Source organism: Pholcus phalangioides, unplaced genomic scaffold, assembly GCF_987345545.1.
Source record: "Pholcus phalangioides strain wild (caught in Gottingen) unplaced genomic scaffold, Ppha-v1.0 ptg000010l_1, whole genome shotgun sequence".
NCBI lineage: Eukaryota > Metazoa > Arthropoda > Arachnida > Araneae > Pholcidae > Pholcus > Pholcus phalangioides.
Window position 1 is genome coordinate 2,182,604 of NW_028301603.1, and position 15,012 is coordinate 2,197,615.

General features: G+C 38.5%; 1 protein-coding gene across 3 annotated transcripts in view; it reads right to left on the reverse strand.

Annotated features, from left to right (window-relative positions):
* Positions 1–542: 542 nt before the first annotated feature.
* LOC149080746 (MAM and LDL-receptor class A domain-containing protein 1-like) overlaps positions 543–15,012 on the reverse strand; it is a 68,768-nt gene continuing 54,298 nt past the window's right edge. For 2 of the 3 annotated variants that reach the window (XM_089237427.1, XM_089237426.1), the window contains exons 14-19: positions 12,298–12,385; positions 7,347–7,376; positions 5,188–5,322; positions 4,792–5,060; positions 2,037–2,130; positions 544–727 (exon numbers count right to left, since the gene is read on the reverse strand). In XM_089237427.1, the coding sequence (XP_089093553.1) occupies positions 696–727; positions 2,037–2,130; positions 4,792–5,060; positions 5,188–5,322; positions 7,347–7,376; positions 12,298–12,385 (648 nt within the window). In that variant the 3' untranslated portion in view covers positions 544–695. Of the gene's footprint in view, positions 728–2,036; positions 2,131–4,791; positions 5,061–5,187; positions 5,323–7,346; positions 7,377–12,297; positions 12,386–15,012 lie in introns of all 3 variants that reach the window. The other variant, XM_089237425.1, reaches the window with a different exon arrangement.

Sequence of the window (15,012 nt, forward strand, 5' to 3'; positions counted from 1 at the left end):
CCGAAAAGCAGCAAACCACGCAATTGAGTAGAAAAATAATGCATTTCCTAGGGATTCAATGACTCGACTAAAATGAAATGAACCACGCGCGTCTTCGAGTCGTGATGTCGGGATCACGCCTAGTAATAAAAAAACGCGTCCTGCATTTGATTTTTTTGTTACTTGCGCAACCCCCTTAGTGGAGGAAACTTCCCTGGAGTCTCAAACTTCGTTTTCCTCTAGAAATTCTTTTGTTCTAGAATCTTTACACGCCAAAAACAGCGACTGCAGTCAACAGTCGGAAGAATTACAGGGAGTGTTGTTCATTTTTTTTGTTCCATAGTATCGGCAATTTTTTGTTGCTACGAAGAATCGAGAACTCGATCGTAAAATTGAACATCATAACCACAATTCTTGTGAATGACACACGGTTGATATTCAGAAATTCGGTATGCACTGAGACGGAATAACACGGAGGGAATGACGAGACTCGATCACCCAAGCACATGTTGCAATCACCCAACGTCACTCCGTGCGCTTTACTTAAGACAAATCGCAATGTTCAGTCTTGTTTTTAATAATGGTTTCACATTGAATATCACTGAAAAGTGTCCGCACATGAAACATTGAAAGTAAAAACTATAATGTTTATATGTCATCAGAGAATTCGATCTTTCTGGAATGTCATCGACCATTCGAATATGTCATGGGTCTTCTCAGACTCGTATTTTCGCTACAGTCGGGCGTACTGAAAAAGACGGAAAGGAAATATTGTCATTCAGTCTTAAAATAATGATCAAAATTCATGCAGTAAGATACAGTCGAATCCTGTTATAACGAACGCCAAGTAATCGCTTCGTTAAAACGAAATTTCGTTATAAAGGAATCCCAGGTGACCTCTAGCATTGTTCCTATGTAAACTTATTTGGGGTATTGGAAAAGTGTTCGTTAAAACGAGATTTTCGCTATAACGGTATTCGTTAAAACGGGATTCGACTGTATTACTACTTCACCAAATACAAACTCTGGCCATATCGCAATTTACTGCCATTAATGAGATGGGTTGGAAATGAAGGCGCTGTCTGTTGGTGGTCGCCTCAAGTTCGTTAGAGAAAATATTTTATCTATATATCCTCTCTCGGGACCGTGACAGCAACCTTCACGGTGGTAGGCAAGCATCTTACTACCACGCCAATCGGGCGCTCATACAAGAACCTAGTACACATTCCTCTACGGAGTTTCTAACGAACTGGTACATGCAGGAATATGTGTGGTCCCAAAGTATTTAGGTTGTCAGAATTGTGGTTGTTTGTGATCTTGATGGTGCTGCCACCTGTCTCTCATATTTTGAAGTAAAAGATGGTGAGCGTTTGAATTTCCATGTTATGTGAGTATCGTGTTGTAAGACTGCCTGCTCCCTGCAGGCTTTTTTAAATGGAAGACCAGTGGCTCGCACTGACGCCTCGAGGTTGGGAAAAGCAGTAACACTCTTACTTTTTTCCCCTTGCTTTTAAACCAAGCACAACTCCGGTTTATCGCCAAAGGCAATTCGCTACGATTGAGCTGTACTAAAAGTGTGTGTGGGTTCGTAACTCTATGGTCCAGGTCTTTGACCCCACTGCTTATATCTTTCGTTGATCCAGAGCGGCGGGCCATGTTCTGGTTGTGCGTATCTAGTGTAGTGTCTGATTTCCAGTGCCGCCATCTACATTTCAAATTGGGAGTAGTCGAGCGTAACGACTGAATATTTGTACCGCTGTAGGTGTGTTGGTCAATGTGGGGAGACGTTTTAACAAGGAGATTGGCTCACATTCGCGCCTCAAAGTTTGGAACCACAAAAAACCAACTTCAGTCGACCACCACATTCCTACAAAAGTAAAACCAAATTATAATAACCGCCTCATTTTCTTTTGATCCACCCTTTTAGTTTTAGGTTAGTGCTATATGAGTTTAAGAACATAGACAAATGTTGACAGGGCGAATACGTGGGAATGTGTCGAGTTTTCCCTTCTTTGAAAATTCTGTCCTTATGAACGAATGTGCATTGATGTACTTACATGCGCATATGCTCGAGTTCGTCTTCGGAAACATGGAGAACTTGATGTCATCGAGCACCCATCCTGACTTCTGTACTATGCTCTCGAAGGCTACCTGTGGATGAGAAGATTCACCAAAAATCGCACGTGTTAGATTGACTAGAAGAAAGCACACAGTAAAAAATGCACTGCTCGTCTCTTTATATTTAATATCCACTACCAATTCTTCCAGCCCCATAATATCACTAGGCATAGTGCGCTTGCCTAGATTTTCCCGCCCCCTCCTCCCCCTTTCCGATCCAGTACTGCGTAAAATTACAGACCATTCCTATGGCTTGCTCACTTGCAATTACAATGGTAGTGCCTGGGGCAGTGGTTCCTAAACGGAGGATCATGTGCGCCCGCACCCTTTGCTGCCTTGGGCTACTCTGGGGGAGGGGGCGTTCACGGGTAAAATTCAAGTGGAAGGGGGAGCTGTGAAAGATTTTTTAAGGGGGAAGCCACAGGGAATTGTGGAAAAAAACTTCATACGTGAAGCAATGAAGGTTTTAACTGAGATATACAGTGGGATAAAGTGTCGTTACTTACAGGATCCAGCAGAAGCATCCATAGAAACAGAACCAGGGTTCACGTTCGTGGACATAGCAGATTGGGAGATATGGACTAGGCGTTTCGGCAGATTGTTTCTGAATAACGATATAGTTAATATGGCTGGGACTCTATTAGGATTTCCAGTAGGTTCAAATTAAAGGGTATAGGGAAAAGTTTTCCATCGAGAAATCAACTTTACAAAATATCTAGGCTTGTCAATGTTAAAATAAAGGGTTCCGTAATTAAAAGACCCCTATTTTAAAGTGGCCTACAGGCGAAACCCGTCAATTGTGAAATTTTGTGGAGGACTTCATGAAGTGATGGGAATTTCTTTCAGGGCGAAAAAAAAATTAGTCGCACATGTCACTACCAGAGGGCGTTTTATTTAGAAATGACACATTTAGGCAAACGTTTACAATTTCAGCAACTGTTAAACACTTTTACAATTGTCATTGCAACAAAACATGTTCCACATGATGGCCATCATTCCCAGATATCATGTGAAATCGCAAGATGGCATGTTCCACAACTGACCGAAGTGTGCGCGGGGAAATGTTCAACACGTGGCGTGAAATGCTGTCTTTAATGTCAGGTATAGTTCTTGGATTGTCACAACTTACCAGACATTTCAAATGCCCCAAAGCCAAAAATCGCATGGAATAAGTTCCGTGGAGGCCGTATATTAGGATATTGCCGGCTGATCACACGTTCTTCTGTAAAATGTGTTTTAAGAACGTTCTTAATACACACTGCAATGTATGGTGGAGCTCCGTCTTGCATAAAGATTGTGCAGATTATTGTTTGGAAGGGAGAATCCCCTTTCATAAGGACCTTAGGTATCAAGCAACTATCTAAGATTTTTCTGACTATCTGAAGTCTCTTCCATTCTTCGTGTTTTGGCACTAGGTCCAGCTTTAGAGTCAGTGGACATATGTCGCACAAGAAGGCTTTCCAGAAAGGTCTGTTTTTGCCGTCTCTCTAATATTTGCCCTAAATGGGGTGTTGCCTTCTTTGAAAAGCTCTTGGCTCTGGAAACTTTCTTTGGTCCCATTGAATTGTTTGTCTAGACGCGTGGGGGTGATGCTCACACAACGGGAAACAACGCCACATTGAGCAGGATAATAGAAATTAGTAGCGAGGTGACGTGAGCAACCAAGACAAATTTTTCGCGGAGAAAATCAACGAAAACCGATACCGACGGTAACCGAAGTCAGCGAAAACCGAGGTATTACTGTAAATATACATATTTTAAAAGCCAATAGAGGCCAAGAGTGACGTCATTCAAACAATACGTGAATTAGGAATAGCACAGACAGTGAAAGAAAGAGGGGAACGAGAAATAACTAGTGAGAGTTTCTAGGGGAAAAAGAGCTACAGGAAAGAGAACAAGAGGCCGCTTCTGTTGGGGAAAGAGGGACAATAAGTTTTTTTTTTTTATAGATAAGTAGATAAGTTTTATAGATAAGTGATAAGTAGCCAGTTTCTATTTTTCATTAATTTTTTTATGGCTTTAAAAATTGCATTCCGCAGCTAATGTTTTTGTTTTCATGGGTTTCTGAGTGAGATGAAAAATGTACTTCAGTTTTTTCATAACTTTTTGAAGACGACACCTTTGGACCCTTCCCTTGAAAAAAATAAGACATTTCATTGCTGATTGCTCACTATAAGAAAGAAAATCATGGAAAAACCGAAGAACAGGTACACGAAAAGTATAGAGTTAAGAAATATATATATATAAATAATACATACATAGAGATTGGACAGAAATCACACACAGTGAGAAACTGTCAGGGTCGTCTTGTCACCGATGTCAGCCGACCACAACTGTGCCGCTAGTGGAGTACCAGGGTCTTCGCGATGCGAGTGCGTCGCTATGACCACACGATCGCGCAGCTGTCAATCGCATTGCTGAATGAGTTTTCACATGGAAATGATGGAGCGTGCATATTTCACGTGAAAACTATTCCAGGATAAATTCCTCAGGAAAAAAACTTGAAAAATCAAACAGATACCACCCCCCCCCCCCCGCGTCAATATTTCTTGCGGAACCTCTAACTTAAAGGGTATCTGTTGGAAAGGTATCAAAGCTAGTTGGAAAGAAACTGCTGATAATAAAAAACGAAGCCTTATCCCGTAATCCTATAGATGTGTTTCGAAAAAGAAATAGGCTAACACGATTACTCACAGTGAAATTACTGGAAAGGGTCACGTTGAGTTGTCCGTACTGGTAGTGGGTCTGCAGCTTTTCGTCACGCTGCAGCTTCCAAACCTCGTGAGACCCAGTCTCGTTGTAATGAGCCCGGACAACCAGAGTCGCGCCTTTCTCAGCCTCCAGGGCTAAGTACCAAAAGCTAAGACAGTAGGTGATGTTAGGGTTCCCGTAGAGAGTCGAGCTCTGCAGAACGCTGCTTATCGGCATCGGTGACGAGAATACGTCCATGTAAACGAATCCATCTGGAATTAAAAAACTTATCTATATATTTTTGAGTCTTTATAGAAATAAACAAATCCGAATAGTCAAATTTTTGGATCAATGGCGATCATCTCAATCGAATCATGTCGAGACAAAAATTGATCTTACCTCCGAGGACCTGATAAGTGTGATCTTTGACCGTGGCTGGCTTAGTGTTACCTGATGGCAGGCGCCATTTCGGACCCGTGTTCGAAGAGTTGACGACTTTCCATCCGCAAAGTTCGCGGTCGAAAGCACAGTCAGCTGTTATGTCATGCCCCAAAAAATAATAATAATAAATAAATAAATCAGAGCTAAATTGTGAGATTAATTACTTGATTAGTGTTTTTAGTTAAATTTTTAATTACTGTTGGCAACATATATATTTTTTCTGAATAGGACTAGGTTACCATTATTTGATACTTTCTAGCAGGCTCTGAAATTACCGGTGTCCCTCTTCCCAAACGGACCTAACGATTCCGGCACAAAATATACGATTAAGCAGGGTATTTGATTATGGGGAGGGGGGTGAACACAATTCAATAGCTATTCCACACCGTTAGTATAGTTTGTATATTGAAACCTGATGAATAATCACCATTAATAATGCTTCTGGAATGAATAAGACATCAAAATGAAATGAAAATTATATTGAATTACAACGATCAAAAAATACCTAAAATTGTTAATTTTCATTGCGAAAGTTAGCGCTCTCTATGGGCTTCAACACTGAACAAAAAAATAGGCTCAGAGATGATTGCCCCATATAACCTTTGAACCCCCACCTTACGGGCCGAATTTCACAGAACCCCGTGTTACTGAGACTTCACACATCAACCGCCTGCTTATATCTCTTCATTGAGACGGGCCATTTTCTGGTTAGGAGGAATCTTTACATCATGAAATACAATCACTGATCATATTTATAGTTTCGGCTCGGCATGGCTTCTCTATATAAATTTTGAACTCACGTTATGATCCCCCTTAAGGGTGGAATTTAGAAAAACCCGTTCTTAATTAGTCTTTACATCAGGAAATGAAACTACTGCTAAAATTTCATATTTATAGCTTCAGCGGTTTCGGCTTTGCGATTATGAATCAATGAGTCAGTCATGACATGTTATTTTGTATACAGGGTTAGCAAAAAGTCCATAAAACTTTAAAAATGAATAAAAACCGAAATAAAAAAACGGCTTGCAGGGATAGCATCGCTAGGTCACGGGAATTTTTTTAAGATAAGAAAAAAAAAATAGCTAGAAAAACGGCTGATAGGCGGCGCTGGTGCGAGCGACTTCGGTGGAAATATGCAAATGAGACGGCATTAAAGTTTTTACGGACTTTCTGCCCACCCTGCATATAGAAAAGGAGAAACAGAAAGGGAGAGAGAAACCAGTACAGAAAATCGTACTTAATTTTTTAATTCAAAAATGCTTAAAATTTTGATACAGTTATTAACATTTCTTTAATTAAAATTTCTTTTCAAAAGCTTTTGATTGATATTTTTTTGAATGGAGTATCAATAATCTAATTTTTAGATAGATTATGTCCATGTAATTGGATTGCATGAATATGTACCAAGATATCATTAGATTACTGTTGCATGAGGTCATAGCGTTTGTGCAGATTTAGTTAGATGTTTACTTTTCGTTAGCACCCTCTACGGGCGAAGATCAGCATAGATTACAGCAAAGACTACGATAGTGCCTACCCATGCTAGGCACGGGCAAGTCAATTTCGGGAACAAGCGGATGATCGTGTCTGACACGGGCAAGCGATTTAAATGAAGTTCATCTTAAACAAAAACATTTCAAATCATCACAGGATGATTAATCAGGCTACGACGATCATCATCTGCGAATAACGTAAGAACTTTGGGGTTGAAAGCGTAGATATAGATAGATAGAACCGCTCACAACCCCGGGTTGAAAGCGTGCGAATATACGCACGTACAAATTTTCGAAGCCAGGGGAAGTCACTATAGCAGAAAGTTCGCAAACCTCTGAGCTGTAGGCATCCTTCACCAAGCTCCCTCCAGCACCACTCAGGTACACTATGACTTCATTAACTGCAACTGAGTCAACCCTCCATCTTCCCATCGTGTCTTTGACACACGAACCCTCTATCTGCTGTCTAAATTGGACAAGGCGCGGTCGTTCTAGTTATTTTCTGAATGAAGTAGACAGTGAGAACACTCGACTTGTGTGTGTGTGTTTTGAAATAATAAGCATATGAATTGAATTGCTAAATTCATTGAAGTAATAACGTATTCTCTCGAACAAATATATTACCTGCATGCACTGCAGCTTTCTGAGGCTTCACTGAAATGAGGATAAAAGAGAACAATTCAGAAAAATTCATTCATCAATTCAAAACAATCAGTTTTAAAACTGATGGGAGCTTCAAAAATAAATTGATTATTATACTGTTACAGTTTCAGCTCTAATTTATATGCTACTGCCAAGGCCCGAAGCGTGGCCAATTTACTACGGGGTCGTCCACTTCGCGAATTTTGCCAAGCCAAGAGTTTTTTGGCCGGCCATTTCGTGAAGTGGCCGGAGATCAATGGCCGAAGCTCTATGTGCTGATGTAAGACTGCCAGGGGTAGGAGTCAAATCAAATTTTTTTTTTTCAATCACCGACGTGCGATACATATCTATATATCGCATTTGTATTGAATTAGCTCCATGTGACGAGGAAAAATAAGTGAAATTAAAGAGAGAAACCAACTAAAAATATAAAAATAGTTTTTCTGCCAAATCCTGGAGGGAAAACATTATTACCTCACCGTGACTGGGGTTTGTTGCGTTGCCATAATTAACGTGGACATAATCATCACACAAAAATTACGCCAACTTGACGATGATCCCGAAGCATGTTTTTTTGGCCGGGGATCACCGGACTTCGCGAATTGGCCGGGTCCATGTTTAACGAAATTGGCCAATTCGCGAAGCGGCCGGCCCCGTCGGGAATTAGCCAATTCCGGTGTTTGGCAGTAACATGTACAAGGGTAAAAAAAATCAAGCACTTTCTTTTATAACCCGTTCTTTCTTACTTTTCAATATAAATAAAAATGCCCAGCCCACGAAATTAATTATGGCCCGTCTATTTTTTTCTAATTACATAAGCATGTACAAATAATTATATTTCTTGTCTCACATACACAGTGTTTCCAACTCAAATGTAGGGGCCCCCCTTTCCCCTTCAAAAAATTCTTAAAAAATCCTACAAAGTTCATATTCCCCTACAAAAAACTTGAATTCATTCACCAGTTCTTAGTTTCTGATTCGGAAGATAGGTAGTAACCTGAGCGGATATTATGCGTGACGCATTCATAAATGCACAGCTGGGTTCTACATCTCACAGTTGTGGAAACGCAATAGAGAAAGAGGATTTCTTGGGGCAGGGGATATCCAACTCTTCAGTGCCGAGTTTATTTCTTTTGAACATTTCGCTAACTACTGCAATTGCTAACTGTGGAAAGTCTGTAGCCAGACAACTACTGCTGCTGCAGAACTTCTAAGACTTACTTGCAGCTAGCAACAAAATAATCCAATCCAGTGAAGCGCCTGGGAAAACTCTCGATGCTGAATGACCACTAGCGTTGGTGAAACGTGAAAACAACAACTTGTACCAACGATGACTTTATTCTAAGGAATTCCAAATTCCAATGAGAGTACCGAGCTTTGCCAATATAAGATTTATTTTTTTATGCTCAGAAATCAATGTTATGATTTTGGATGAGACTTTTGATAAATGTCCAATTTCGATGCAGGAAATCAAAAAAATGTCAAACTCATTAATCAAAAATTTTAATCTTTACGAACATAACTGAATGCCACTAAGCTTATTTGTGGTTATTAACGTCTTCCGACAGTAAAAACGGTACAGGACCGCAACTGGTGGGAGAGGGGGGGGGAAGGGTCTCGTGCCCCGGGTGCTAGACCCAAGGGGGCGCAAATTTCATTCTGAAATCTCTCCTTCAACATTACAAGGTGGGGGAGTCAAAATGCGTGCTTGCCCGGGTGACCAAGCATCTAGTTGCGGCCCTGAAACGGTACATAACTCAACGCTGATACGGAAAAGCCAATGTAATACAGTAAAACCTGACTTCAACGGAATAATCGCAAGTGACCGAGTTACCCCCCCCCCCACACCGTTCATTACAGGTTTCCGCTTAATTAATAAAGGTTCAATCGATATAATGTGTGAAATTATGTAACAATCTTGTAAGTAATTGAAATGAAATATTAAAACAAATCAATTGAAAATAAATTAAATAAAAATAGATGAAATAAGAGTAATTAGTCTATAATTGCTAAATACTGTGTTTGGGTTTCGGCAGTGCCTTTAAAAAATTTCGATCGCACTGTTTTTCTTGTAAAATAGCATTTATACGATGTTTTTTACTTCCTAAAAAATTTTCAATTAGGGTGTCAATATCTGTCGTGTCAGGTTCAGTTTGTACATTATCGTCTATGTTTATGTAATTCTCACCATCCGGGCCGTAACTAGGAATTTTGTGAGGGACAGTGAGCAACATGATTTTGCCGCCCCTACCGTAAAATTCGATGGTTTTTACGACGGTTTTTTTTGTGCCCACCTAATATTTGCCACCCGCTAAATTTTGCCGCCAGGGCAGTTGCCCCATTTTGCCTCTCTAATTAATTCCGGCAACGCTCAGCTTGTCGATCACGGAATGCTTCACAGCTTGCATGCAATTTTATAAGCCTTGTATATCATTTGGAAATTCAACCCTTACACTGATTTCTCCCGTGGAAAAAACCTGCTTTTCCGAAAAAAATGTTGTTACAATTTTTGATAGCAACTGCTTTTTACTCATATGGCTTATCAAAAGCACAGCATCAACTCTGTTTTGCGGCCAACGGAAATCAGAGGGACAGTGCGAATTGAGACACGAGGTGACACTACGCTAAGCGCGTGCACGCGCGCGCTCGTTGGCGCTGCTGTTGAGCCGCAGATTTCCGTGTCCCGCGCGCACGATTCTTCGTATTCGGTAGGGGTTTCTTAAAAATAAAACCGTCATTTTGATAGAGTTCGTATTCTCTTATGAAAGATGTTGTTTAATATCAACGTTATTTACATATATTATCAATTATTTCTATAATTATTACCTGAATTATTTTCAGAATTCATTATGGAGTTATTTTTCGGAATTCATTATGGGATTCATCAATTTCGGAATTCATATGGGATTCATCAATTTCGGAATTCATTATGGGATTCATCAATTTCGGAATTCATTATGGAGTTATTTTTCGGACTTCATTATGGAGTTATTTTTCGGACTTCATTATGGAGTTATTTTTCGGACTTCATTATGGGATTCATCAATTTCGGAATTCATAATGGGATTCATTAATTTCGGAATTGATTATGGGATTCATCAATTTCGGAATTCATTATGGGATTCATTAATTTCGGAATTGATTATGGGATTCATCAATTTCGGAATTCATTATGGGATTCATCAATTTCGGAATTCATTATGGGATTCATCAATTTCGGAATTGATTATGGGATTCATCAATTTCGGAATTCATTATGGGGGGGGGAATTCATTAATTTCGGGATTTTCATTGATACACGGAATTTTCACTAATTTTGTGATTCAAAATTTAAAAATTTGTCATTAATTCTGAATTTTCATTAATTTTTATTAATTTCTAAAGAAAAAAAAATCCACTTTTGTTTTTTTTAATAGCCTACGAAATGTTTTCCATTAAATTTCCGAATTCGGCTATAATTCCGAATATTCATTAATTATATTTAATCGATCGATAGAGGAATAATTTTTCTTTAAATCTGAAATATAATTATTAATTTCACTAATTCTGGTGTTTCGTTAATCTATTTTTCCATTAAATATGAATTTCCAGCAGTTTTGGAATTATTTATTAATTTTAAATTGTGATCAATCGTTTCATTTGTTTTAACTTTTCACAAGTTCCGAATTTCATTCATTATGGGATTAATTTCGGAATATTAATTCATTCCAATTTCTGTTAATTATATAATAATCTTTACAAATACAAATACAACGCCACAACAGGCAAATTGCCCAACGAGGTGGCTGACTTAAGAACATCATGGATCCCCGAGCCATTTTTTGGAGGCCCTAACTACTACTGCTACACCACACATTCACCCCCCACCCACGAACCCCCAACGAATCGGTACATGCGGGAATGTGCGTGTCCGTGTAGAGCAACCTGACGTAAAGTTTGTTTCTGTGTAATGCTTGTTATGTGTAGTGCTGTCATCTGCCCCCAGTTTTTCTAACTATGAGTGAAGTGTTATGGTTGAATGATTTACCGTTGTAGGACTGTTGCTCTCTGTGGCGAGACTTTTTAACGGGGAGATCGGCGCGCATTTGCGCCTTGAAGTTGGGAACCACAGAAAACCAACTTCAGCCGACCACCACTGTGGGGTTCGAACCCGGATCCTCGCATCACGAGTCCGGCACTATAACCACTCGACCACCACAGCGGCTTTAATTAAGTTTATTGTGTGATTTATTCTAAGTTTTGAATTTTCTTAAATTTTATATTTTCATTCATTTTCGTAGGCCCTGAATTTTCATTAAAATTTTTATCCCTCCTAAATTTATCTTAACTTTTATCCATTTTCAATTTTGATTAATTAATGTAAAGTTTTCATTAATTTATGTACCTTTAATTTTTTTTTAAGGAATAATTCATCAGAAACATTTCATCAGAATTTTCAATAGTTTTTAATTATTCGCTAATTTTGAATTGTCATCAATTCTAATTTTTTAGTTCTTTGTGTTCACGTTTTTATATACGGTATTTTAATGCATATTTTCAGCGCATACTCGAATTTTCTCTTTAATTAATTTTATGTCTTCATTAATGTCAATTTTAATGACCAATTATCCAGGATCCGGGAAAATCCCAAATGACAAGTTTCCAGTCCCCCGAAATCGTTTCCTTTTTTAAAACGCTCGTGCACTGGGAACGCGTTCCAATATGCGCATCCCCTCGCTACGCGTAGGGCGTGTTAACGTCATCGCACTCGGATCCCACCCACTCGCGAACGCTGTACGCGACTCAATTTGCGTTTAGCCTAAAGGGTACAATTTTCGTTTCCACGTTAAACAAATTCCGTTTGATCCGGGTTTTTCAATGTGTATTTTGGCATTGAAATCGTAGGAACACCATTTTTTTTCCCGTTAAAGAAAGTTTTCCTGTATTTGGTTACCTGTGCAGTTATATGGAGTTGTGAAAGTGATGTCATCTACAGCGATAACTGCTCTCGTATCGCCGCCTTTTATGGCCTCCAATATTACCTGTAGACGGAAACATAAATGATGTGTCATGCATTGGATAAGATACATCAAAGACAAAAGTACTAGCCTGCTAAGGGTTATTGATCAAAAATAGTTGCATGTATATATATTAGTATGTATATAATTAGTATCTTAATTAGCATCAGGATCGTTGTGATTAATAAATAACAAGCTTCAAAATTTATAAAAATCATAGAAATTTCATTTTTTACTAATTTTTACTAATTTGAGTGACTAATTAGTTAATTAATTAGTATCTTAATTAGCATCAGGATCGTTGTGATCAATAAATAACAAGCTTTAAAATTTATGAAAATTAGAAAATTCGCATTTTTACTAATTTTCATGAGAGTTGCAAAATGTCAGCTTTTACCAACTCGACTTCGGACGTTTACCATTACATATATATATATATAATGACTTACATACTTACGTAGTTTTTACCATTATACAAAGTGTTTCAAACGAATCGCGTTCAATGGCTACTAAACCGTACATGTAACTTCATAGACATTCATCTGGGAAATTTCTAATGAATTTATGCGCGCCGAAATTCGTTGTGTGTGTATATGTGTGACCCTAGCGCATTTATAATGCCAGTTTTGCCATCAATTATGCCATAAATCATGTGATAGATGTTAGAGAAGTGCTGCCACCTGTCTGACCACATTGCAAGTAAAAGCGGGAGATGCGTAAATTTTCATAATTTCTTGGCTTTGAATAAATATCTAGCATGGTGATCCCCAGTCAAAAAACTAACAACTTATTTTGTGTTTTTAAAAAAAATAAGAGGTGATACCTTTATTCTTTCATTACATAATGTATTTTATTATGTAAATAAAAATACAGGAAATTTGTACATTTTCAATGTCGGATCAAATATTTGTACTAGAATAATGACCTTAAATATAAATAGGGACATTGTTCTGCCAAAGACTTGTTTTTCGAGTGGTGATTTCATCTCGACGAGTGAGAAGTGATTCCAGTCGTTGCCGGGTAGTGAGTGCAGTTTGAAAATTCATTGTGTGTTTGTGTGAGTTTTGAGTTTGTTGTGTTACGTACTACACTCAAACCTGTTTTTGTGCGGTCTTTTTTTGTGCGATTTTTTTAGTGCGGTTTATGAAAATTTCAATCAAATTAGAACATAACTGACGAAGTTATCAATAAAAAAAATTAGTAGGTTTGATCGGCCATTTAGTTTTTCCGATTTTTGATATTTCATCACATCGTTACGCTGGCATCGGCGGAGGTTTTGATACTTTCAGTGAAAATGATCTTGTCGAAATGATTCAGGATGAAACCGTAAGGGATGATGACATTATAAATTACGTAACAGATGTTACTGATGGGCAAGAAGAACCCGATTATATGACAGCAGATAAAATCTATGCAGCACTCCAACTTTGCTGTAAATTAGAAGGTCATTTTCTTGCAATCGATGCCAATTCTGAAAGAACTTCAAAATTCCAAAAGGAGCTTCAATCTTGTATATCTGGCTACCGAGATATATACAAGCGTCTAGTGAAACAACAGTCGTCGCAAAAACTGATCACCGACTATTGGGTAACTGAAAAAAAGTCAACTCTAAACGAGTGCGAGGTAGTATCTTCAAGTGACGAAAGTGATTTTGAACCAGTTTACCACAAGAAATTTCGCGTATTGTCAGACTACGAAGGATAATGGTTATACATTTTGAACAGTTTTGTATGTGTAAAATAAGTACATATGTAAATAAAATATTTAAAAATGTTCGCGTGTGTATTTTCTAAATCAGATTCCGAAAGGTTTGGCGAGATTCCAAGTAGCTGCCCAGCCTCGTGTCTTGATTTGGTTTAAAAAAGCAATTTCTAGTTATTTCTTAAGATTTTGAGTTATTTTCTAAGTGAGACTTTTTTTATGCGGTCCCTATCCACCGCACAAAAACAGGTTTGAGTGTATATCTTGGATAAATATCATCTTTAACAAAGGTGACGGTCACCATACGGTAAGTCATAACTTTGCTTACGTTAGATAGGTATGGCGCCAAAAATAAACTGCTTGTTAGGAAGAAAAGCTTCCTCGAAACTTGAGGTTATTTGGAATCGACTGATTCAACGGGCGAAATTTCAATCTAATTCCACGCAAATCGATGCTAATTTTTTGGGAAAATTTCGAAGATTTCGTTATCGGCGTAAATCGTGAGTTTCCCGACGAAATTCCGGAAACCAGAAATTTAGCTTACTGGACGAATTCAAACATATCCTCACCAGGGCTAACGAATTCATGCCTACGCCAAATGACCCTGAACCTGCAGATGATAAGGGCAGTATAATTTTTTTCAGCTAGAAATTTTTTTCGGTAAAACGTGCGAGGAAATCGGAAACCAAAATTAAAGCAGTTGTTGTAAGCTCGAAGCAAATTAATGATCGGGAAGATAACCCAAATCACCCGAGAGGTCAATTAGTGGTTAGCGATGAAGAAGATGGGTACAACACTGCAGAAGATGTCTTTTCGAAACTGCATCTGGCAACAGTATTCCAACCGCCTTATTGAACAACATTTCCAGAAAAATCGTCAAGAAACAGATTCCTTGAAATCGTCACCCTCTCCATCCTTGAGGTATGTCCGGCGATTTATTGACTACTTTT